Consider the following 27,788-nt stretch of genomic DNA (forward strand, 5'->3'; position numbering starts at 1 on the left):
CCCTATCTCCGGGTATGTACAAAAGCCCTATACCCCAAGACAGTTCTGGGTCTTGTTATGGGAACAGCTGTGTGGCAGAGCCCCTCCTAGAGTACACGCCAGACTTAGCCAACAGGTGTATGTGCCTGTGAGCAGCATTTGGGAAAGGTGGATAGGTCTGAGGCCTCCCCACCCATATGTCCTGCAGCTAAAATTCCTTCTCCAGCTTGCCAAACCCTGCCACATGCCCACTAGACCTCTCAGCAGTTGACTTGATTGATGAGTAAACAAAGATGAAGTGAAATATAGTGACCAGCCTGAAGCAATGCAACCAAGGAGTTGAGAAGAAGACAGGAACCAGGTCTTCTGCTTAGAAGAAGACAGGAACCAGGTCTGTGGGCTCACAGAACTTTGAATTGGTGGAACTGGTGCAGGAGATGACCTCATTCTTTCCTTGCAGGGAGTCGTCATGGGCTTCCAGAAGTTCTTCCCGATCCTGGCTCTCAGCATTTTGGTCCTGTACCAGGCAGGCAGCCTCCATGCAGTGCCATTCAGGTAAGACAGCCTGAGGACACAGCTCTACTCCCCTCCTACTTCTCCTGGAATCAAACAAATCCTTGTTTTTTTTATTGTGGTATACTAAATGTTCCTCTCTGGGGAAAATATATATAAAAGTATGTTCTCATATGTATGTATAAAATATTATACATCTTACTACTATTTAAAAATTATATGGTACACATTTTTATACCAGAAAAAGTATACATACATAAATACATACATAAATTTCCTCCAGAAAGCTGGTTTTAAGTCATTCGGTCATTATTAAATGATCATTATTAACTAGCTGCATTAACACTTAGTGCACAAAATTCCTGAAAATTTAACCATCACCTGTCTTAAACTTTTATGAACTGGCTCCAGTACACCACTGGGAGGAGGCCACACCACTGCCTGACTCCTGATGAAGACAGTGGCTTCAACCCCTGTTCATTTGGGAGTTGGAGCAGCTGCATTCTTAGGGGGAAGAATCAGAGAACCGGAAGCCTGGCTGCTTATTCCCTGGAGGAGGCAGGCAAGGGTTCAGAACCTGCACTAGGTTTGCTTCCCCTCTGCAGTTCCACCTTGGAGAGCAGCCCAGACCTGACCACACTCAGTGAAGAGGAAGCACGCCTCCTGCTGGCTGCACTGGTGCAGGACTATTTGCAGATGAAGGCCAGTGAGCTGCAGCGAGAGCAGGAGACAGAGGACTCCAGGTAAGCCTCCCCACCTGGCAAGCACAGGGCCTCTCCACCACCCCAGACATATCCAGAAAGGTGAATCCCAAGAGGTAGGAGAGAACATAATGGTCTAAATCCAGAAGTCTGTGTTCAGCAGGACCTGGGACTGTTCTCTGGCTCAGCTAAAGATAGTGGTCAGCTGGAGAGACTGTGGTTATGTCATATTTAAAAGCTCCATTTCTGAAAGTAGACAAGGTATGGAATCGCTTAACTATATGAATTTATCTTGTGATCCTAGGAAGACCTTTCAGCATAGGATGAGTTAAGACTGGTAAGGATAAAGCCTGGAGCCAAGGATGGACCTGGTATATTTCAGGAGATTTTAGAAATTCAATTTGGCCTAGTTAATCTGCATATGATGTTCTTTCACACCCACCAGGAGCCTTCATTTTATATTTGCCAGGGGAAGGCAAAGCATTTGCAGGGGGTGGGGACAGATAGAGCAGTGTCTGAGGTAGGCCTAAGGCATCTGTGGAGATATGCATGTTGTCACAGGGCCAGTAAGAGCACCCTTTCCCAGCCCCAACTCCCTGTGCACCCTAAGCCTAGAAAAGAAATCGGCCCTTGCCTAGCCCCTTGCACTGACTGAGCAGAGGAATGTGTTAACCTGCATCCACCCTGATAATCCCCCTGTCAAGCATGAAGATCTGCACAGCATGTGGAATGCCAGAAAAAGTCACCCTTCCTTACCACTGCCCTGGCCCACTGCACCTCTGAGCCCTCCTAATAGAGGAATGAGCTACCTTCCTGCCTGCATCTCCTTCCCACCTCATGGTTCCCCTGTCTGGTCTAGCCTTCTGTTGACTGCCCACGGGGGCTGCCCCTGGTGCATGGTACTGTCTGGCATGTCTTTTCCCTGCAGCCTGGACAGCCCCAGATCTAAGCGGTGTGGTAATCTGAGTACCTGCATGCTGGGCACGTACACGCAGGACCTCAACAAGTTTCACACATTCCCCCAAACTGCAATTGGGGTTGGAGCACCTGGCAAGAAAAGGGATATGACCAGCGACTTGGAGACAGAGCACCGCCCTCATGTTGGCATGCCCCAGGATGCCATCTGAACTCCCCTTCTCCTTTATAACTTTCTTTCTTGCTTTATTCCTATAACTTGATGCATGTGGTTCTTCTCTGCTTGCTCTTTAGGCTGTTAATGGTAGCTTTTCTATGGCAGAGGATGTCTGGAACCTCGGGTGGGCAGAGAGAAGGGAGAACTCACAATCTGGAAAAGAATCAACCAAGAAGATATCAGAGCAGGGGCAGTTCTCTGAGGGCCCTGGTGATTTCATAGCAAAACTTTTCAGTCCTGCTTCTGAATGTGCGGATCATTTGGGAAATAAAAATATTTTTCTAAAAAGACTTGAGCTGTGGTGGTCATTGCTCTAGCCTGCATCTCAGGTGCCATGGTGTTTAGGACCTGTGCTTAGAAGTAGTCTTAGCCCTGGGGTAACTGGACACAGGGTGTGGTGATTGGTTACTGTAACTCATCTCAAGCAGCAAGAACAAGGGCACTAAGGAGCAGGTAAGCACCTGTAGGACTGGATGCCACAACCTCTTCTCTTCTTCCAGGTAAGACCAGAGTATTTTCATTTTCCTAAGAAGGGATATTTTGTGCTGGTAACTGTGAAATGAATTCTACAGTCCTAGTGAATAGCCTTGGATATGACACTATAATTCACTCTAGTCTCATAAACCTTTGCTGATTTTTAGTCTATTTGTACAGGAAAGATTGCCTGTTACAGCCCTGTGCTCCATGACCAGTCACCCTTAGTCACCTTCGGGTTTTCTGACACTCCTGGGAATGTCTAAGGGGAGTGATCATGGCATTTTCCCTAATGGCCTTGTGATTTTCTGCTCTGATAATTATGTTTAGGAGAAACACTTTAGGTTAATTGATGCATCTCAGAGCAGCAACTTTACTATGATGGTCCCACGGGGTGGGTTCCTCCCCCAGCCCTCACTCACAGGCCTTCTTTCCTTTCTCCATTCTGCAAACCAGTGTCACTGCCCAGAAGAGAGCCTGCAACACTGCCACCTGTGTGAGCCAGCGGCTGGCAGGATTGCTGAGCAGATCAGGGGGTGTGGTAAAGGACAACTTTGTGCCCACTGATGTGGGTTCCAAAGCCTTTGGCCGGCGCCGCAGAGAACTTCGGGATTGAGCAGTTTTGAATGGACCCAGGAAGAAGGTGACTACCTCATACTGTCAGGTGGGAGGATGGATAACCATGTATTTCAAGGATGTATTCCATACTGCTAGGCTCCTTGGGCCCATATCACTGAAAAAAATCCACAAGGGAAGGTGCCCACATCAGTGTCTGGAGAAAGAACACCAAGACCCAATAGCTGAAACACTACTGAGTCCATCTTCTGTTTTTCTATTCTTTCTTTGTGACACTGAGATCATTATGCCAGGAATACACATCCTGCTTATATGCCATTAAAATTGTGCTTACTCTAGCCTTTGAGTTTGAAAGGTAAAGACATTATCCTTTTGGAGCTTATACTAAAATGCCTTGTACTTCTGAATTAAGAGCTGAGTCTTGAGTTCAAAAACTGTTGCCCTCTATTAGCTATAGGATCATGAGCCAGTCACTGACTCTCTCTGAGCCTCAGAAAGAGTAAATTGAGGGTTTAATAGAACCTACCTGTTAATATTAATATAAAGAGCAGATGAAATAATAAATGTCAAGAGCCTGACAATTAATAACTAAACTCTAGGTATTTTTTTATTTCTTGTAGGTCACAATGAAGCTAAACTCCACTTCTTTTAATGTGTAATGAAAGCAATGTATAAAAAAGTTGCCATGGAAGATATACATATTTGCATCCTTCTTGATATGGAAAACTACCTTCTTCATTTGAAAGAAACTAAAGCTGAGTGCAGAATAAGCTCATTGCAATTATCTATTGTACATCATTTTTATATTTGATTCTGTATCTAATAAACATGACAGTATGTCTCATTGGCTTATCTGATAGCAAATCTGGTCCTCATCAGCCATTCTGTTGATGTGGAAGCTCTGTTAAACCTCAGGGGGACATAAAATCAGTGCCTCTCGGGCATTTGGGGACACCTGGTAATGTTATGCCTTGATGGAACTATTTGTTTAAAGAAATGTCAGTGTTGTTGTGAACTTCATCAAAATTTAAAAAAATGTATTTTCGATACCCTTAAATGAAATTTCTGCTGCTTTTTATGCTATTGTTCCCAGGAAAGCTTCAGGGGCCTGTGAATACATTGTTGACCAGGCTGACTTCCCTGAAGCAAAGGCAACATGCTTGGGTTGGCTTCTCAGTCATGTACCCTCAGTTTTGAGTGAAACATCCATTATTCAAATTATAACCCTGTGCATATCAAAGAGAACAGCCTCAGAGGTTATCCATGTACTTTCTCTTATCTCAAGGTTTCCCTGGACCCATCTTTGTCTTTCATTCTCAGAAGAGCCCCTTCATGCACCACTTAGCCTGCAAAGCACTTTAGAAAGGATAGCTCCAAGTTCAAAATGGGGATCACAATGGCCCACCTAGAAAGATCACCAATGCCATTCAGTCCAGTTTTTTATTCTGTGAGGTACAGAAGAGTATCTTGCTTAAGGTCCTGTAATAAGTTTAACAGATACTTATTGTGCACCTGCCATATGCTAGCATTATTCTAGGCACTGGGAACTGAGCAATGAACAGATGAGACCAAACTCCTTGCTCTCATAGAGCTTACATTCTAGTCGGGGTAGATTGAGAGGATACATGCTGCAGAATCCTGGTCTCTCCATATGAGGAGGACTCTGGAATGTAATGGAGTCTCATGCCTTATTCAATGAAGTAAGTTCCCACTGTCAATATCCCTGGCATCTGGTATAATTCTAAGGTGACATGGTGGTTTCACTGGTAGACAGTCAGTTAATAGGGTTAGTTAGTTAGTCAGCCTCTTATACCACTGACTCTAATTATTTTCTCAGTATCACAGAGAATTATGTTCCTTGCGTGACCCCCTCCAGTCTGTATTCAACACGGTAGCCCACATGTCTCTGTAAAAAACCCGTCTCTCATGGGTTCAAAACACTTCAGTAACTCCCCATATCACTGAATAAACTCTTGAGGCATTGTAATGCCTCAATCAAAAGCTGACTTGATCTCTCCCCACTCACAATCCATGTTTGGCCTCATCTCCTATTTTCTCACGCACTGGCTTTCTTACTTTTCTTCAGCCTCAACCATGGCAAGTCTTTGCACTTCCAAGCACCGCTGTGTGGAACACTCTCATCTGATGGTCCCCATCTGCACCTGACCTTTACTCATATGTCACCTACCCTGGCCATCCTTTCTGAATGTACTATACCCATACAAGTACAACCTAACCCTCTTCTTTATTTTATTCTTTTTACCATTTATTACCTTCTCCATACTGTACATTTTCCCTATTTATTTTGTTAATTGTTTGTATCCTTTATCATAAATGTAAGTTTCACAATGGGCAGGGATATGGCCATTTCATTAATTGCTATACACAGAACAGTTTGCCTGGCACAAGTTAGCACTTGGTAAGTATTTATTGAATGAATGAGTGAGTGAATGAATGAAATTAAATCTTCCATTTTATGTTTGCAGTCAACTCTTAGGTTCTCTCTGGGCCTGATTTTCTTCAGTCTGAATTGCCCAATACCCTAAATCCCCAGTAGTCACTTGGATAGTGAATCCCTCAACTCTCTGAAGGCTTCAATGGTTGCCACTTTGGCAATAATTCTGTTTCCTGCCACAAGGCCTTCACACAGACTATTTCTTCATTTAGACATGTCTCTGACCCAACTCTTCCTTCTCTTGATTAATTATGACCAGGTTTTCTTTTTCTTCCCATGCAGCAAACATAAAGACAGGCAGAGAGATCTCTAGGTTTGATACCTACCCAAAATTCACATGAGCAAGAAAAATAAATATTTGTAAATATAATTAAGCCATTGACATTGAGATTGCTTTGGTGTAGTGTTGCCATGGCAATTGTTAAATAATTTATAAGATTTGGGGCAATTCTACACCAAATTCTCTGTCTCTCAGGTTCATACATTGAAGGCCTAACACCCAATGTGACTGTATTTAGAGACAGAGCCTTTGAGGAGGTAATTAGGGTTAAATGAGGTAATAAAGGTAGGACCCTAACCTGACAGGAATGGTGTCCTCATAAGAAGAGAAAGCTCTCTGTCACTGTCCATGCATACAAAGAGAAGAGGCCAGGTGAGGACACAGCGAGAAGGCTGAAACTGCAAGCCAAGACACCAATTCAAACAGCACCTTGATTTTGGACTTCAGCCTCCAGAATTGTGAGAATATACATTTCTGTTCTAAGCTGGCTAGTCTGTGGTATTCTGTTATGGCATCCTGAGCAGATTGATAGAGGAGGCATTACAGAATGGAATTATTTTTGCTACCATAGCTTGTTTTTCATCTTATTAAGATTTTGTCTCTAGATTAATTTGCTGAATGGCTAATTTGGCAAAATTTACTTGGTTCCTTTTACTAATTCATCTTAGTAACCATTTTCATTAGGTCTTCTTAAAATCATCCCAAAGGATATTCATTTTATCTCTATTCCAGCCTCCTGCTACTGATACTGAAAAATATATACTTTAGACAAATTCATTATGGTTTTTTTCATATAATGCACATATATAATACACTATACTGCATTAACATAAATGTGTATATCAATTTGTAGAAACCATACAACACTGAGTACAAAATAAAGTTAGTTGCAAAGGACACATACCAGGTTATACCATTTGTTTTGAGCTTGAAATACGCATAACAGCACTTTACATAATGTATGGATAAATATACATGTGGTAAAAATAATCATGTCATGTATAGGGGTGATACACATCACATTTAAAAGAGGGATTACCTTTGAGGGGATGGAAAGGAGATATCATGAAAAGAGATATACAGGTTGAGTTCTACCAAGGTTTTGTTTCCAAAAGTTTTAATTTCTAAGCTGTGTAGTGTGTATATGGATATTCATTATATTTGTGACTAATGGGAATAAATAAACATAGGGATGGGGCTTGTTAAAATTAAGGCAATCACCACAAAAAATAAACAATAACAAATAACTTTTAAACTAGCCATATAATCTGTTCTCTTTAATGCAACAGAGGAACTAAAGAAATAAAAAATGTATAATAAATGGACCATGAGAAAAATAATGGCAGTAATATATTTCTATATAGCTTTAAAATAACTAAATTAAAATCATCAATTAAAAATCAAGATTATTGATTTTCAAAAGGATCCAGCAATGTTTCTTTTAGTTTTTGTTTTTTTATAACTTCATTTTATTGATTAATATTTTTATGTGGTGCTGAGGATCAAATCCAGTGCCTCACACATGCTAGGCAACCACTGAGCTACAACCCCAGCCCCATGTTTTTTTTAAAAGAAACTTTTAGAACAAAAGGATTCAGAATTGATTAATTTAAAAGGATAGTAAAAGATATATGAAACAAATACAAACAAGAATAATTTGAGACAACTTCTTAGTAGGTTAAAAAAAAAAATTCAAGGCAAAATGCCCTATGGAAAAAGGATGGGTATCACATGTCAGAAAAAAGAATAGAAATAAAGGTATATTTATCATGAACACATACACACCAACAATATGACCTCAAATTACGCAAAAAAGCAACTGAAGAATTGTTCTTAGAGAATGAATGTGCCCTTCTCAAAAAGCCATATACTTCTAGAATAATCATGCCAGTGCTCTAATTCAGCTGTTTGGGATCCTTCCACAAATCCAATCCCCTATCAAAATGTCATGGTAAGAAGAAATTCCAATTCTAGGCTATTTGTGCTAGGATGGAATTGTTTTATGAGAGTTTAGTTTAAAACTCCAACTTATAGTTTCCACTTATTTCTTTTGTATCTTAATACCTATTTTCCTTTTTTATGACATTAGAGAAAGATCAAAATCTTTGATTTTAAGAATTAGTGCAATAAAATCTTCATTCATATTATTTTTTTCTAGTCTATAACAATAAAGGAATTAAATTTGCTAGAATAAAAAAAGGACTGGGGATGTGGCTCAGTGTGTTAAGCACCTCTGGATCCCCAGTACCAAAAAAAAAAAAAAAAGAAAGAAAGAGGGAAAGAAAGAAAAGAAAAGAAAGAAAGGGAACATTTTATTCTCTTTTATGTACTAAGAGTTTTTAAAGATAAATAGATATTAAATTTCTCAAAATACCTTTCAATATCTAATAAGATGATCTTCTGGCTTTTCTCCTTTGACTTATTAGTACAAGTAATACATTCCTAAATGTAGAAACCAGTAATAACAGCTAAGATTTTTGAGTTCTTACTACATGTAAGGAGCTATTCATAAATGTTTTAAGATATTAACTCATAATCTTTACAACTTTTAAAAGTAGGCACTAGTATTAGCCCCATTTATGGACTAGGAAACTGAAACAAAACTGTTAAGTGGGCTGTCTGTACAGATATTATATCAAGATGGAAATCTGATCTTAGGCTATCCAGTTCTACAGTTTGATCTTTTAAACCTTTACACTGCTGCTTGATAAACTATACTTGTTCAGATAATAGGTATAAAAATATACTACTAAATTCAATTTGTTTGTTATTTATGTAAGATTTTGTACTATTTTTGTTGGGTGTAGAATTGGAGCTATGTTAATGTTAAGAAATGAGCTGAGAAACTTTTGAAATTTTTCTGTTTTAGAATAGTGTAGATACATGGAAACTAGCTAAGTCTTAAGATTAAAATCACCTGTAAAACTTTCTGGCAGAGTGTCTGTTATTTTTTTTATTGATTTTTAAAAAATAAACAAGAGCAGAATGCATTACAATTCTTATCACACGTATACAACACAATTTTTCATATCTCTGGATGCATGTAAAGTATGTAGACATCAATTCCTGTTTTAATACATGTACTTTGGATAATGATGTCTATCACATTCCACAATCCTTGCTAATCCCCTGCCCCCTCCTTTCCCTCCCACCCCTCTACCCTGTCTAAAATTTATCTATTCTTCCCATGCTCCCCCTTCCTACTCCACTATGAGTCAGCCTCCTTATATAAGAGAAAACATTCGTCATTTGTTTTTTTGGGATTGGCTAACTTCACTTAGCATTATTTTCTCCAACACCATCCATTTACCTGCAAATGCCATGATTTTATTCTTTTATTGATGAGTAGAATTCCATTGTGTATATACCCCACATTTTTTTTATCCATTCATCCACTGAAGGGCATCTAGGTTGGCTCCACAGTTTAGCTATTGTGAATTATGCTGCTATAAACATTGATGTGGCTGTGTCCCTGTAGTATGACGTTTTTAAGTCTTTTGGGTATAGATCAAGGAGAGGGATAGCTGGGTCAAATGGTGGTTCCATTCCCAGATTTCCAAGGAATTTCCATACTGCTTTCCACATTGGCTACACCAATTTGCAGTCCCGCTAGCAATATATGAGTGTACCTTTTTCCCCACATTCTCACCAACACTTATTGTTGTTTGTCTTCATAATAGCTGCCCTGCCATTCTGACTGAAGTAAGATGATATCTTAGAGTAGTTTTGATTTGCATTTCTCTAATTGCTAGAGATGATGAACATTTTTTCATATATTTGATTGATTGTATATCCTCTTCTGAGAAGTATCTGTTCAGGTCCTTGGCCCATTTGTTGATTGGGTTATTTGTGTTTTTGGTGTTTAGGCTGTTACTTTTTAAAAAGTTCTTAAAGTTTCCAATTTCTGCCATGGTCATTTCACTTAACATTATTCTGTTTATTTTATTCTACTTTTTGCTTAGATGTATTTTTATAAAACTTGACAATTTTTTATAAAACTTGACAATTTTGACAATTTTAAATGCATTCACATGATTATACTTTTTAAATAATTTTTATAGAAGTTCCTGGAACATGGTAGTCTCTCAGTAAATATTTGTTGAGTTAACAAATAAATTATGCAACTATGAGGCTCTAATTTTATTCTCTAAGTTAATCTCTAATGTATACCATATTTAAAACATAAAGGTATCATTTAAAATAACTATAATTTTTGTTTTGACTTACATTTTAACTCAAAATTTACTTAGAAAAATGTTTTAAAATGTGAAGTGAACTTTTAAATTATCATTCAGTGATTGAGTTCCAGGATTTTTTTACAATGAGTTTTGAAAAAGTGATCACTATAGGTTTTAAATTTATTATGATCTTCTATCATGCTTATAATGTAATCTTTTCCCATAAATGTTTTAAGGTATCAGGAAAAAAGTATTTTCCCTATGATGAAAAAAAAATATCTATAGCTATCCATTTAAAAGTATCTACAAGTAGGTAATTATGGTGATTAATTATATTATTCTTGTGTTATTTTTGCCTGGATAATTAATCTTGGAAGGACTAAGAGAGAAAAATAAAGTTTCCAGGTGCTATTTTGGTTTTTCTGAATTGTTCTTTGCATTTCTAAACATTTTTAGATTATATATTTTTAATTTTTCCTTCTTTTTTAATTTTTTTAATTGTAGTTGGACACAATACCTGTATTTATTTATTTATTTTTATGTGGTGCTGAGGCCCGAACCCAGTGCCTTGCACGGCTAGGCGAGTGCTCTACTGCTGAGCCACAACTCCAGCCCCTAATTTTTCCTTCTTTTAAAGTCAGTTTTCATAAGGTACAAATGTGTACCATACAACACATACAATATCAGTACAACAAAAGTATAGAATATTTCCATCATTCCAGAATATTCTTTGTACCACTCTGAAGTCCATGTCCCCGAAATTAATACTGTATGAAATCACTAACCTGATTTCTAATACTATATATTCATTTTTAGATAGATATGGAATGTACTGTCATTTTTTTCCTTAGTCTAATGTTCATGGGACATTTATGTTGTTGGGCATATCATTATATAATTATTTGGGGGGATTAATTTGGTATTAATTCTTAAAGATGGGATGGGAAAGTTAAGTTGGAGTTATTGGATGAACACTTGAATTATTTCAAGATTTTGATTATTTTGAATGATGCTGTTATGAATTTTGACATAATCAGTCTTTCTGATAATAGTTGAAGTCATTTTTCCTGGATGAATATCTAGAAATGGTACAAAGTTCATGTAACTTAACTGTTTTCAAATAATTACACCATTTTACTCTTCTAGCAGAAATATATGATCATTTGATTTGTTCTACATATTCTTCTAATGCTTGATGTTTCAGTCTTTTTAATTTAAGCCATTCTTATAATTCTGTAGCAATATCTCATTGCATATTTTAATTTTTATGTCCTTGTTTACTAGAGATAATTGAGCATCTTTTGGTGTATTTTTTGTTTATCTTTTGTGAAGTTTCCATTTAAACATTTTGTCCATTTTTAATTGGACAACTTATCTTCATATTATTGAGCTATTGGGAACCTTTGTATATTCTACATGCCAGTGCTCCTAACTTTTATGGCATGCTTTGACTCACTTGCTCACATTTCTCTCCCTCCTGAATCACTTCCTCTGTAGCAAACCAGATTCCATGTCAGGAAACCACTCAAGTAGGCTATGGAAAGGCCCATGTGTCAAAAAATAGATGTCTCTGCCAACAGTCAGCAAGGAATGGAAGCCTGCTAATAACCATGCATGCCATCTCAGAGGTATATTGTCCAGCCCCAGTTGAGCCTTGAGATGACTAGAGCCCAGACAGAGAGTTTGACTATATCTTCACAAAAGACTGAGTCAAAACCACCCAGATGTGCATCTCCCAGTTTCCCAATCCTCAAAAACTGTGTGAGATAAGTATCTCTTGTTCCAAGCTGCTAAGTTTTGCTGTAATTTACTACAAAGCAAGAGATAACTAACAGCCATCTAAACTGTAACTCTAGCTCAATTCCCCAAATTTAGTAAGCACATCCATTGGCTTTGGATGGAGGTGCAGGTCTGAGTTCAACTTGGAGGCCATTGTTCCCAGAGGGATGTGTTATTAGATTTCTTTCTCCTGGTTCCTAAATGAAATTTAAGTGCAATGACCTAAGCTTCCTCCACTCAAGATGAAATTAAGTCCTTCTCTTCTTCTTTATTATTGTTTTTTTATTAGCACCTTCTTTCCCTTTCTGATGTCTCATTTCCTCCCCTCCTATAGCAATAGTTCATTCTTTAGGCCTCTAAGAGTCTCATGATGGGAAGAAACCCTTAGGCCATGTAGAGCAACCCACAGGATTGAATCTTCTCTATAACATCCCCTAGGTGGTATTCTAGCTTATATTTGAAATTTTTGAGGTCCATGTATCCTGAGGTAGTTCATTCTATCTTTGGATGACTCTGATTGTTAGAAAAGTCCTCCAACAGTGAGAACAATTCACTTTCTTTCCTCTCCTGCTTCATTTGGTTCTAAAGCAATTCACTTTGGGGCAGACTCTCCAGAAAGAATTGTCTATGACTGAAAAGACTTCCAAAGCAAGGATTACCTATGAATTGTCAGGAATTTAAGTAAAATCACTGTTTTTGTTTATTTGTTTGTTTACTTTGATGTCACTAGCTAGACTTCGTTTTCTATGAGCTATCTCATTGGCTGGATCCATTTTAGACTATTATCTATTTGTTCTCAAGAATGCATCTGACTGTAGGAAAATCGGGTTCTTCAATTATTTCAATCTTTACAATATCTTTGTCCTTGAAGAAATTTTTCTGAATATTCCTATATAGCCACTCCTGCATTTAAATGATGGGGCAGAGCTTAACAAATATCTTGCCCTTATCTCTGGTAGGGCCTGAGCCAAGCACTATAAATCTGGGCCTCATCTTTCCTGCTTACACTTGTCCAGGCAATGATAAGATTAATTGTTTCCATAAAGAGGGGATACTTTAGGGACTTCCTGAAGAGCTTGACTCATCTGTAGATCTAGGAAGTTGGTAGGAGTGGTTCCTTGCCTGCATAAATGTAGCCACCAATGTGTCAGGTCTTATACAAAACCCTTAATAAAGTTCATAAATCTGCATGGGATGTGCCACCTGACTATTACTACAGCCTCAATCCTTCCCATTCTGAGCCTCAGTTACAATGGTCTTCTTTCCTGCCACAGGACCTTTCCACATGATCTTGCCCTAGTCTGGAGTCCACTTATTTTCTCTATTCCCAGTTAACCCTTTACCCGTTTTTTAGATCTCAGCTAAGGGTTGCTTCCCTGGGGAGGTCTTCCCAGGCTACTGTCTCCATATCTAGGTTATATTTATTCCTTATTTGATTTCAAAGCAGGTGAACATAACTTCTTTTCAGCTCATCATTTTGGTTTTAGTTTATTTATTAGTGTGATTATTTGACTAACGTCTACTCTCTTTAGAAATTCACCCAGGAACTGCATCCGTTTTGTGCTCCGTTGTAAGACTTAACACAGTGTCAAGAATAGTTGATGCTCAGTAAGTATTTGTGGCATTAGGGAAGGAGGCAATTATAATCCACTGGGATAAATGTTATTCTTAAAGGAGGCACAGGAGGTGATGATCTAACCAAATTCAAATAGAAAAAGTTTTCTGGGAAAATGATATCATACCAAGTATCTAAAAATGCTTAGGATTCATGTGAACAAAACAACTGGAGAAGAGGTTACAGGAGACTGAATTAGCTAATCAATAATCAGATCCAAATCATGTCAAATTCTCTCCCCTCTGCAAATGAGAACGGTTGGTCATTCTATCCCCAAACAGGAGCTTTAAAATTGGATGGGAACGATCTTGTAAAGGGGTGATTGGATGTCACACAGTTCCTATGAGATAGCTAGATACCCTCCCAGAGCCTCACCAAGGAAGACCAGCTTTAGATGCTTCCTTGACAATGACTGGACTATGAGGATGGCAGAACACTCAGGGCTAGGGCTGAGGGTTCCAAAAGGAGAAGCAGTAATACCAGGTCAGCAAGGGTCCCTAAGGCTATTCATCCTTTAGTCCATTGAAGGTTGGGCCCAGTGTGGGCCCCAGGAATGCAAAGGCGACTCCACAGAACCATGGAGAAACCAGAAGACCACACACCAGACCTGGGAGCTGCCAAAGATTGTTGATCCTGCCAGGCAAGTCTGGTTTCAACCCAGGTGGTGCTAAGCTCTGCTGATTCCCAAATAATTCAGCCTCATTCATTGCCTTTCCCTGGCTCCTGAATGCTAATCACCACTCTGGGGCCAATCCAACTGTCCATGTTCCCCATGTTCATAGTCCTGACTATTCATAATTCCCTGTTCTTTGTGCCCACTTGTAGCTTATAACTTTAACCATTTGTATGGGGTCAACAGATACCAAGTGGCTCTTTCATCCTCCTTTAATCAGTATCTATTGTCATTCCTGTGGTGGCTGTTCCAATTTGTTCTCTTTGAAGTCCTCTACCACACTTTCACTCAGCAGAAGACCAGGCTTCTTACCTCTGCAAAGTGGAAATCTCAAAGAAGAAGGGACATAGGATGTATCAAGTGTCTACAGGGTACCAAACAAACACTGCTAGGAGGTGGAGATAGTGGCGAACAAGAAAAACATGGTCCCTGCACTCACAGACAGACAGGGAAGACTGACATCAAACTTAACTTCAAGTATGACTAGCAAGAGGAAAGTACCATGCAGCCTGAGATGTACCTAGGAACTAGGGAAGAAACTCTTCTAAGACATAATCTGTAATTAGAGATCTGAGATTGGAGGAAGGTGGTGGGGGGAAGGAGGGTATATAGAGAGAACTTGGACATTCAGTCACAGAGACCATGGGCATAGTCAGTATCACTAGCATGCTAAAAACCTGTTCATACCAGCTCATGGAAGCCAAGTGTTAGAATGTCTTCCCAACTCTGTATTCAGTGATATCTCATTGGTAGTTTGAAATTAGTCTTCTTGGGAGTATTCACACAGTGGAAATTAGTTAATGCTACATATCAGGGCTTTTCTTTCCAGAGAGTTGCCAGCTGTTAAACATATACAACATACAGCTGCAAATATGTTTAATAAACAGAGAATAAAGTTGGAGCACAGAGTATAAAAGATAAAATGGAAAAAGATGAGACTAAAATTAAACTTTTAGGGGTGGAGGTGGGGCCCAAACATCTGTGTTACTTGTTTACTCATTCCTTTATTCATTCACTTATTCATTCATTTATTGATTTTTGAGGTGTTGAGGATCAAACCCAGGTTCTGAAGCATGCTAGGGAAGAACTCTACCATGTCAATGTTTTTATTCATTTTTTTTTTTTTGCAATCAAGTGTAAAAACAATTGCATTAAATTTAGAGGGCATTTAAACCACAGTAAGAGGTTGGTATATGTTTTAAGATTAAAGGTGGAGGGGTGGCAATCTGTGACAAGCCATTGCCAAGTGTCTGCATGAATATAAAGGGTAAAAGTCAAGATGCAGACAAGGGGTCTATCAATCAAGTTTCTTCCAGAGAAACCATATGTGCTAGAGGATGGGGTTCTCAGGAGATTCCTTAGAATTCTGCCTAATGGAATCCACTCGTTGATCCCCAATGATTCACACACTGCCTATAAGCAAAGGTTCCAAAAGACTTATTCCACTATAATGTCAGTTCAAAGTTCAAATTTTCATCTTCTAAGTCAGTTTGGGGTACAGATTAGGCTCCAGGATGTAGCTCATTAAATGTAACTCCTTGGCACAATTTCTTTCCATCTGTGGACCTGTGAATCTAAAGAAACAGAATATTTGTCCCAACATGATGAGATGGTCATAGAATACCAGCTAGAAACATGCTGGTCTGAAAGGGGCAAAGTATGAAACGTCAAAAAACAGTAACTAATCTATGTCGATTCTGAATTTCAGCTGGGCAAACATCTCTTGACTGGGTGTCACGCCTGAGAATATTCCTCCCTGGCTCTCAGCTCCACCCTCTGAATCACTGTTCTATTTTCATAAAAGGTAGTACCTGTCTACAGTTTTGTCAGCCTTCCTCTAACCAATAGTTCTGAGGGTTCCAGAGCCTCCTTAATTTTGTGCTTTCCCAGTCCCTGCTGAGATGCCTGAGGAACAATGCTCTAAGTCTCCCAGAGACCCTCTGCTCTGATTAAAAGAACTTGAAGCACACGCTGAACCACTTAAAAGGAGCCAAACACAGACCCTTTTAGTATATAATGGAATACTTGGGTCTTAGTGGAATCAATGTGACGAACACTCTGATCTTTTGTCTTTATGAGATTTTAGCAAAATGTATTATAGCAAGTTCAGCTTTTTTCTCTAAAGCATGCTTTCCTGAGAATAAATCTTTTGATTTTTATATCTTTTACTATCTAGAGAGACTGAGAATTTTTAAAAGCATTAGGTCCTATTTCCTTTTTATTCAACATTTCCCCCTCAATTTCCCTCTTACATTTACTGTAAATGACAGGAAGAAACTGAATGGCACCTTCAATGATGTGCTTGGAAATCTCCTTAGCTATAAACATATGTTCATCACTTATGATTTCTGCTTCCTACCTAACTTCAGGAGACAATTTTGCTGAGTTTCTGTCATTTCATATCGAGGATATCCCTTCCTCTAATTTCCAAAATTGTCTTCCTCCCTTCCTTCTTAACACTTAACAGCAATGTCCTTAAAGTCCAGATTTCTACTAAGAGTCTGTTCAAGGCAATATAAACTCTCTCATGAATATTTTCCAAAATTCTTCTAGCTGCCCTCTGTCAGACTGCTACCATATTTTTAGGTATTTGTTAAGAAATCATCTCATTTCCAGATATCAAAATCTGTGTTAGTTATCTAATTACTACAGAATGAATTACCACAAATTTAGCAGCTTAAAATAAGATCCATTCTGACCACATTGCCTTACCTCCAGTCCTTATTCATTCCATGCCAAAATTATGGCAATTAACTCCTCCAGGCTTCTTGCTGTTGTTTGGCTTTCTCTCATCCAACCTCTCATCCAATCGACTCTCTTTATTTAAGTGAGAGGGATATGATCTAGTTGCTCCTCTGCTCAAAGAATTTCTTGAGTCCCTCTTGCTATGTTGTGTCCCTGCTGACACAGCTCAAAAGATTTCTCACGCCTATATTATTACCGTTACTTACCATTATAACTACCATTTCCCAAAATACGTTTTCTCATGCCTCTGTGTCACCATCTGTGTTATTTCCTCTTCCTGTAGATCCACCTACTTGTCCTTTCTCTCCATCCACTTGGCAAAATTCTCTGTGTCCTTCCTTGCCCACACACCACCTCTTCGGTGCTGCTTTCAATGACACTACCCCTTTGCTCAGGTAGGCAGAACATCCCTTCTTTTGTGCTCTAAAACTGCATTTTGCAAGGTGCGATCCATGCACCAGCAGCATTAACATCACCAGGTAACTCACATGCACGTCATGTTAAAATTCAAATTCTAGGTTGGGGGCAGAAATTTTGCACTTCTTACAAACTCTTCAGTGTGACAATGCTACTAATTTGAAGACCACACTTTGAGTAGCAAGATTTACAGCACAGGGCTGGGGTTGTGGATCAGCAGTAGAGCACTCACCTTGCACATGAAAGGCCCTGGATTTGATCCTCAGCACCACATAAAAATAAATAAATAAAAACAAAGGTATTGTGTCTGACTACAAATAAAAATAAATAAATATTTTTTAAAAAAGATTTACAGCATATAGCCCATTTTTATTATATTTCTAAATACATGATATTATAATGGGCTGACATTTATGTCTCTTCTTATATATTCTCAGTATCTGAAAAGCAAGGGTTGTTTTTCTTTTGTTTTCTCCATAATACCCCACACAGCACTCAGCACTTGGAAGATGATAATAGCATAATAACTATTTTACAAAAAAGAACAATGCACAGATCCCTTATAGAAGCTGATGAGTTCGGAGTGCCTTTTTGAGACTACAAATTGAAGGGCCAGGCATGGTGATGCATACCTGTAATCCCAGAAATTCAGGAGGCTGAGGCAGGAGGATCACAAGTTCGAGAATGGCCTCAGCAATTTAGTGAGGTCCTGTGTCAAATGAAAAGGATGTAGCTTAGAGGTAAAGCATCCTAGGATCAATCAGTAGTAACACACACACACACACACACACACACAGACTACATATTCAAGAAAAAGGGAATTGTACACTGAGCTTGGGAAGAAAGGACATCAGGGATCAACAGGAAAAGCGGTCTGAGGTCAGTATCTTGGAAGAAGGTGTAGAAGAGAGTCAAGATTAAAAAGCATCTTTGAGGACCAAACCAGGAGGCAGATGTATAGCCCTACAGAGGGAAGAGATAGTTCTAAAATCTCTAAAGTCACCCCTGAAGCCAGCATTCCCTTTAGGAATTCTTGCCAAAACAAACTCCTAAGAATCACTTTAGCTGGGATCTGGGCACCACCATCTTCCCACAGTATGGCCAAGCAAAGGGACTGGCACAAGCCGCTGAGTCACTAACTCAATCAAACACCATGAACACAGACTGACAACAGCCTCTTCCTGTATCTCTGTTCCTTCCTGTGTCTCTGTTCTTTCCTGTGTCACTGTGTTGTTTCTGGGAATAGACTTTGGTCATAGGTGGCTCCACCTTGGCTTAGGATTCCCAGTCTTTGCTCAGATTTCTATGGTCCCCAGGACAATGGGACTGGAGAGGCTGGAGAACCAGTGTAACTGGCTATAGCCCACACAAGGCATGCCTGAGTACTGATGGCCTTTCTCCCTGAGCAGAGTAGCCACAGATTCTCAAGCAGACACTACCACCAGAATACTTAGCAGTATACTGTATGGAAAAGAGAATCAGCCTGAGGTGCAAGCTAGGGGTCCAGGATCCTGACTTCCCAATTCTGCTCTGCTCTGGCCTCTCTGTGTGGCCTTAGTCAGGCCAGTTTCACCAGACCTCAGCTTCCCCTTATATTAAATGGGGGGATAGAGACCACGCGATTTCTAAGCCCCTTTATAGCCCATAGTGTATAAAGACAATGGCTGAATATGAAATAAAAACTTGGGTTTCTGGGATCTTTGTCCATCTCTTTTATCTTTAGATATGTCAATCGCTGTGATTTTGACCTTCTGAACTGTCATTTCCATCACAGGGTCTGAATCCTGTCTTGTCATCAGCTATTTTTATGCCAATCTCACATCTTGATCACCTTCTCTATGCAAGCACTGATGGGAAAGCTGTCCTAAATCTTAGGTATGTAAAAAGCAAAGTGTACCATCACAGAACCCCTAAAAGGCCCACTAAGAGACAACAAAGCTGGTACTGAAGCTAGAAAGACTACAGTTAGACAAAGAGGACAAACTGCCTAGAAGATTTGCAAGGAATTTTCCTTAGGGAACTTTCAAGAGAAAACAATTGAAACCCTGAGATTATTCTGGAAACTTAGTTTTGGACCAGAATGGCCTTTTTTTCTGATTCAGGAAAGGGTTTGGTGTTTAGTAATTCCCTCATTTTCTGGAGGGAGCAGAAATCCCCTTATTCCCTTACTTGTCCTTCTCCTTGTCACTAGGGCTGTTTGACCCTCTCTGGGGAACTAGAGGAATAGGGGGCAATGGAAGTCTCTGAGCCTAGGTGGGTTGAGGGAGGGAGAGCTGAAGCCAATCCCCAGCACGAAACTCTGACTTGCAAACCTTCTGGGCACCTACAGAGCTACAGCTTCAGCTGGAGGAGGCTTAGTGCCTGTGGTTACCCTCAGCTCAGCCTGGATGGAGAAATGAAGTTTCTGTGAAACAGAAGATAGACAATAATCAAGCTTTTGTAGCCTTGGCCTGCACACTAGCTGTGAGTATGAGTGAATATCTGTGCATGTGTGAGAAGATTCATCCGTGTGTGTACACAGTGAAACACAAGGCAGTGACAGAAGATCTGAGCCTTGTGCTAGTTCTTTCATGGACTCATCACTTTGGGCTTGGTAGGAGAGGCCTAAGCAAGTAACTTTGCTTCTCCAGGCTTGATCTTAATTTTATTAGTTTTTGTTTTGTTTTGTTTTTTTAAATGTGATGCTGAGGATTGAACCCAGTGCCTCACACATGCTAGGCAAGAACTCTACCGATGAGCGACAATCCCAGCCCTCCAGGTTTGATCTTAAAAACTGAAGGCACTGATTTAGCTCAGGGCTGATTATTCATGTGGGCCACAGGTGAGCTGCAAGGACTATAAATAAAAGATAGTGTTTCTCAACCATAAATACATAGGATGAATCACATGAATTACATTCAAAGGTGATGCTTTTATGCTCTTGTTTTCCTTCAAGACTGCACCCTTGTCCCATGAACCTGCAGAGGTGATGAAGAGTGGATAAAGAGGAGTAAAAACTGTGGACTTTTGAGACTAAGTAACCACTAATCCTGGTTTCAGCCTTCCAGCAAGAATGGCCATAGAGAAGAATTTGGGCATGGGATGTTAAAACTCTCTGGTAGTGAGATGTTCTTCCAGAAGATTCTGGGGTTTATTAGATCATAGAAAATTATAGGAGTAGTAAATAGTGATATTATGGCACTGGCTCATGGTGGCTTTCACGAGCTGATTACTAAGTGTTCAGAAACACTGGGCCAGTTATTAAACACTATTGAGTTATTGATAAAATTAAATTATATAAAATTACAATAAAGTTATATTTAAAATGAATACTTGAAACTCACCACTTCCTACTTATTTTACTTTTAGTTACTATCATCTGTGCTCTGGAAGCTACTTATGTCTATTATATCTGTTTGGTAGAAATATTATAGAATGGCGTGCTAATCTCTTTCCAACTTTCACTCAGCAATGTCACATTGGTAGCTTGAATTTGGTCATTAGTCATTATACCACAGAAATTAGCAAAGAGTGCCAGTCAGGGCTTGATTTTTTGTTTTATTGATTGCCTAGACTTAAGATAGTGTATCTTACAGAGACAAACCCACATAAATACAGTTATCTCATACTAGACAAAGGCATCATAAACATACATTGGAGAAAAGACAGCCTCTAAAACAAGTGGTGCTGGGAAAACTGGAAAACTGTATGCAACAAAATGAAATAAGACCCCTATCTCTCACCATGCACAAAACTCAACTATAAGTGGATCAAGGACCTTGGCATTAGACCAAAGGCCCTGCATCAACTAGAAGAAAAAGTAGGCCCAAATCTCCATTATGTCATCTGAGGAACTGAATTCCTAAACAAGACTCTGAAAGCACAAGAAGTAAAATCAATCAATAAATGGAATGGCATCAAACGAAAAAACTTCTTCACAGCAAAGGAAACAATCAAGGACATGAACAGAGGGCCTACAGAATGGGAGAAAATCTTTGCCACATGCACCTCAGATAGAGCATTAGTCTCCAGGATATATAAAGAACTCAAAAATCTTAACACCAAAACAACAAATAATTCAATCAATATGTGGGCTAAGGAACTGAACAGATACTTCACAGAAGAAGCAATACAAATGCTCAACACATATATTTAAAAAATGTTCAATATCACTAGTAATTAGAGAAATGCTAATTAAAAACTATACTGAGATTTTATTTCTCTGCAGTCAGAATGGCAATTATCAAGAATACAAGTAACAATAAATGTTGGTGAGGATGTGGGGAAAAGGGGACACTCATACATTGCTAATAGGACTGCATCTTGGTGCAATCACTCTGGAAAGCAGTATGGAGATTTGCCAGGAAACGTGGAATGGAACCATCATTTGACCCAGTTATGCCACTCCTCAGCATATACCCAAAGAACTTAAAATTAGCATACTCTAGCGATGTGGCCACATCAATGTTCATAGCAGCTCAGTTCACAATACTAAGCTATGGAATCAACCTAGATGCCCTTCAATAGATGAATGGATAAAGCAAATGTGGTACATATACATAATGGAATATTACTTAGCCCTAAAGAAGAATAATGAAATTATGGCATTTGCTGGTAAATGGATGGATCTGGAGGCAATCATGCTAAGTGAAATAAGCCAATTCAAAAAATCAAAAGCTGAATGTTCTCTCTGATATGTGGATTCTGACTCACAATAGGCAGGGGGTAGGGGGAGTGGAGGTTCACCACATTGGACAGAGGAGAATGGGGATAAGGAAGAGGAGATGGGAATAGAAAAGACAGTAGAATGAATTTGACATAACTTTCCTATGCTCATATATGAATACACAATCAGTGTAACTCCATATCATGTACAACCACAAGAATGAGAAATTATACTCCATGTATGTATGACATGTCAAAATACATTTTACTGTCAAGTATAACTTAAAAGAACAAATTAAAAAATAAAGATAATCTTGCCTAGACTTTACTATCTTCAGATAGTTTGGAAAAAATATTTAAAATGGAGATGAACTTAATGTTTCATGACAGCAGCTGATACACTGTGAATAGCATAGAAATTATGAGGAAACAGCCTTTCAGCATTTTTCATACTATTATCCAATTCAGCAAAATTACTCATGTCATTGATGAATGAATGAAGTTCAACCTGTCATCATGGTTTCACTTTTGTCTTATCTGTATAAACAAAAAATATTGACCAGTGCTTATGCCAGAATCATATTCTTTCATCAGTTACAAGTATAGATTTTCTATGGATATAAGAGTTCAGCAAAAATCAATAAATATTCTGTGAGGATCAATCGCCTACAAAATTTACAATAAATATTGTAGCATATTTCACTAATATTTGCAAATTGTATGCTACATAGCCCAAATAGCAGTGAAATTTATAATAAATTTAAATTCATAATTTTTCTTTCAGAGATCCAGTAATTGAACATTTACCAGCATACCACCAAAGTAGGGCTCTTGGGGGTCTTGGAAAATTAGAATTTCAGATGACAGGCATGAGTCATCCAGGATCAGACAGCCAGATGAAGTATTTGGTTTGAACCCATGTTAGAGGAGCTACTGATTCTTATTTTATTAATGAGTTTATGTATCTCTTTTTAGTCTGATATACAACAAAAGTTCAAGATATGTTTATCTCTGTTCCTGACCTAGACCAAGGTAAGATGTTGAACTGGCCTCAGGAGTGCTTAGAAGTAGGATCTTCAGGGCTGCCTGAGGTACTGAGGGCCCAACTCAGGATCCCCATGCTCTGAATTATGACCAATTTCTTCCTCTATTATTGTTACAACTTAGAGCAAAGTCTTTCTTGTGGTCGTGAACATGAATGCGTAAAAGGGCTGTTGCCCTAGAGATTAGTGTTCTATCTGATGTATGAGGGGTAAAAAATTGCTGCCAGGATGTAGGCTCTCTGTTCACCTCACAGATTGTTTCTTTTGCTGAGAAGAAACTTTTTAGTTTGAATCCATCCCATTTATTGATTCTTGGTTTTAATTCTTGTGCTATAGGAGTCTTATTAAGGAAGTTGGGACCTAATCCCACATGATGAAGATTAGGGCCTACTTTTTCTTCTATTAGATGCAGGGTTTCTGGTTTAATTCCTAGGTCCTTGATCCACTTCAAGTTGAGTTTTGTGCATGGTAAGAGATGGGGTTAATTTCATTTTGTTGCATATGGATTTCCAGTTTTCCCAACACCATTTGTTGAAGAGGCTATCTTTTCTCCAATGCATGTGTTTGGCACCTTTGTCTAATATAAGATAATTGCAATTTTTGGGGTTAGTCTCTGTGTCCTCTATTCTGTACCATTAGTCTACCGCCTGTTTTGGTGCCAGTACCATTCTGTTTTTGTTACTGTTGCTCTGTAGTATAGTTTAAGATCTGATATGGTAATGCCACCTGCTTCACTCTTCCTAATCTCTAGGGTATATAAAGAACTCAAAAAGCTAAACACCAAAAAAACACAAATAACCCAATCAGTAAACGGGCCAAGGACCTGAACAAACACTTCTCAGAAAAGGATATACAATCAATCACCAAAATATGAAAAATGTTATCATCTCTAGCAATTAGAGAAATGCAAATCAAAACTACTCTAAGATATCATCTCGATCCAGTCAGAATAGCAGTATATTATGCATAAAAACAATAAGTGTTGGCGAGGATGTGGGGAAAAAGGTACACTCATACATTGCTGATGGGACTGCAAATTAGTGCAATCAATATGGAAAGCAGTATGGAGATTCCTTGGAAATCTGGGAATAAAACCACCATTTGACCCAGCTATTCCTCTCCTTGGTCTATACCCAAAGGACTTAAAATCATCATACTACAGGGAACAGCCACATCAATGTTTATAGCAGCACAATTCACAATAGTTAAACTGTGGAGCCAACCTAGATCCCCTTCAGTAGATGAATGGATAAAAAAAAATGTTGAATATATACACAATGGAATTTTACTTAGCAATAAAAGAGAATAAAATCATGGCATTTGCAGGTAAATGGATGGCATTAGAGAAGATAATGCTAAGTGAAGTTAGAAAATCCCCCCCAAAACAAATGCCAAATATTTTCTCAGCTTTAAGGAGGCTGACTCATAGTGGGATAGAGAGGGGGACTATGGGAGAAATAGATGAATTCTAGATAGGGCAGAGGAGTGGGAGGGAAAGGGAGGGGCAGGGGATTAGCAAGGATGGTGGAATGTGATGAACATCATTATACAAATACATGTATGAAGACAAGAATTGGTGTCTTTACTTTATATACAACCAGAGATATGAAAAATTGTATTGTATATGCGTAATAAGAATTAAAATGCATTCCGCTGTCATTTATTTTTTTAAAAATCAATAAAAAATAAAATTAAAAAAAAATTTTAAAAAGGGCTGTTGCCATAAGGTTCCTGCTAAGGTTAAGAGAAAGGTGTGTGGAGTCTCTTACACCTAATGTCACTGCAGAAGGCAAAAGCCTCCACTCAGTTTAAGGTAAGCAGTATAAAAAGTGTTTCATCACATCTGGGTGGACACCTACAATACATATATGGTCCTGAGAAAGTACAACACTTGGACCCTCTTTATAAAGGGTCTATTTATGGTAAAATCTTCCCATTTCTTTTTTTGCTTTTTTATATTTTTCTTGTTTCTTCCTTCTCTGAAAACACACACACACACTAACAAATATAGATATTGATATTTTCCTTCAACATTTTGAAGATATTATTTTACCATTTTCTGACTTTCACTGTTGAGAAATTAGTTGTCAGTTTCATTGGCTTTTATTTGCAGGTAATCTCTCTTTTCATTCCACTGCTTTCAAGATCCCATCTTTGACATTAATCTTCAGCAATTTCATATACTTGTATCTTAGTGCTGGAATTTGTAGGGCTTCTTGAATTTAGAGTCATGAATTCTTATTAGTTCTGGAAATTTTGTATCCATTTCTCTCACCCACATCTCTTCTCCTCCTTTCTCCCTATCCTTTCCTTAATCAGTTGACATTAGATCAAGCTTCTTAACTTTTATATCATATTTTCTATTTCTTTGTTGCACTACTGAATCTGGGGAATACCTTTAAATCTGTGTTCCAGATCATGAACTTTGTGTTCAGCTTTAAAATTCTATTAGAACTACCTATTTATTTAAAAAATTTTATTGTTATTATTTGCTTCTAGAAATTTTATTTGGTTTGTTTTTTATATTGACCTGATAATTTTATAGACTTTTTGTTAGTTATACTTATGTTATAAACTAAATGTTTGTGTCCCCCAAAATTTACATGTTGAAGCACCAAGTCCCTATGTGATTATATTTGGAAAAAGAGACTATAAGGGTTAAGTGAAGTCATAAAGGTGGAGCCCAGTCCAATAAGGTTGATACCCTTATAAGAAGAGGAAAAGACACAAATGGGTTCTCTCTATTTCTCTCTCTCTCTCTCTCTCTCTCTCTCTCTCTCCTTCACCCCCTCCCTCTCTCCCTCTTTATTCTCTCTGTCATTTGAGGACACAGCATATAGGTATCCATCAGGAAACCAGGAAAAGAGACCTTGCTAAGAACCAAATCAGCTGTCACCTTGATCTTGAACCTCCTGGCCTCCAGAACCATGAGAAAATACGTTTTCCTTGTTTAAGCCACCAAGTCTGTGGTATTTTGTCATGGCAACCCAAGTTGTAACATGATTTTTTATTCATTTATAAATACTAAACAAATTTATTTAAAAATCCAATCATTTCTATGTCTGCCTTATATGTGTCTGCCTTATAAGTTAATTTACATTTGCTTCTTTCTGTCTGGGAACACTATCCATTCACAGTGACTTTAAATTGAATTCCATATTTCATTAAGAACGTTTTATGCTTATTCACATTAGCCTCTCTTTTTGAATTTGCTCATGTACCTCAAATATTGGATAATTTTTATATATTTAGATAGATAGATAGATAGATAGATAGATAGATAGATAGATAGATACTGCCAGCTTGTGCTAACATGCACCCATCATCCCAGCAACTGGAAAAGCTGAGACAAGAAAATCATAATTTGAGGTCAGCCTGGGGAACTTAGTGAAACACCCTGTCTCTGCTGTCATGTATAACTAATTAGAACAATAACAACAACAACAAAAAGTAAAAAGGGCTGGATATATAGCTCAGTGTTAGCATATCCCTGGGTTCAATCCCCAGTACCACACACACACAAAAAAAAAAAAAAAATTAAAGAATTAAAATAATGAATTAAAACCACCATAAATCTGTGTTGGAAATGTATTATATCCTAAGTAAGTCTATAGGTCATTATTTAATTTATTTTGCACTCCTGGGTGTGATGAATGAGCAAGGCACACATGCACAGGTAGATTTTCCAGAGTTGCTCCAATGTACCTTGTAAAATTAAAAATGAAGTAAAAAATTGTTTTTGAAACTATGACAGTTGAAGCTTCAGATCACACATCTTTCATTTTTTTCATGGAAGCACAGAAATCTTCCCAACCTAGGTCTTTATCATAATTCATAAAGGGAAAGAGCTCGCCAAGTAAAACCTCTGCAGGTGATATATAAAACATGATATATATCCAAATTCTCTCTACATTAAAGTTATTCATTTTCCTCTAATGGTTCTTGTATTAGAGTTATGTCTGTTCATAGCAGACAACACCTGTGAGTCGTTTGTTTAAATTTAGTGCTTGTTCACTTTCAATATTAGTGACTTGGACTTAAGGAATTTTGCAAGTCTGTCCTAAAATAGCTGTCTTTCATATTATAAAATTATAAAGTCAGAACTTTATAAGGATGAATAAAATGCTTCTCACAAAAGAAAAAAGAAGAGGAGGAAACAATGGCTCAACATGGTGCCATACTCCTCAGCCTCTGCTCTCTGATCTCTCTTCCTTTTCACTGATCTCAAGGATAGCTGCATGAGAAACCTTGTGTAACCTTATCTCTAAACCTGATACTGAAAAGGAGAATGTAATGACGATGATCAACATGTAATCACATCAATCCAGCCTGGAAAATGTTTGCCTTTATAACAAAGCAGTTGTAAGATAAAACTTTTATGGAGGGAAAACATAATGTGGCCCTGGCTTGGAAAACTTAGCTCTTCTCCATTCAAAATCTCTGTCATTCTCACCAGCATCCCAAAACTACCAAATAAATATGTGGTTAAACAATATGCTTGCTGTAGAAATGCAATTGCAAGAAGAGGAACCCAGCCTCCCTTAAAACAGTGTTGTTCCATAAGCCTCCCACAGATAGACTCTG

General features: G+C 38.3%; 1 protein-coding gene across 1 annotated transcript in view; it reads left to right on the forward strand.

Moving 5' to 3' along the window:
- Window positions 1–448: 448 nt before the first annotated feature.
- Window positions 449–27,788, forward strand: part of LOC114098258 (calcitonin) — an 80,794-nt gene continuing 53,454 nt past the window's right edge. Inside the window, exons 1-4 of the mRNA XM_071616961.1 lie at window positions 449–534; window positions 1,098–1,235; window positions 2,122–2,293; window positions 3,256–3,340. Coding sequence (XP_071473062.1) covers window positions 449–534; window positions 1,098–1,235; window positions 2,122–2,293; window positions 3,256–3,340 — 481 coding nt within the window. The remainder of the gene's footprint in view (window positions 535–1,097; window positions 1,236–2,121; window positions 2,294–3,255; window positions 3,341–27,788) is intronic.

The sequence above is a fragment of the Marmota flaviventris genome, chromosome 9 (assembly GCF_047511675.1).
Source record: "Marmota flaviventris isolate mMarFla1 chromosome 9, mMarFla1.hap1, whole genome shotgun sequence".
NCBI lineage: Eukaryota > Metazoa > Chordata > Mammalia > Rodentia > Sciuridae > Marmota > Marmota flaviventris.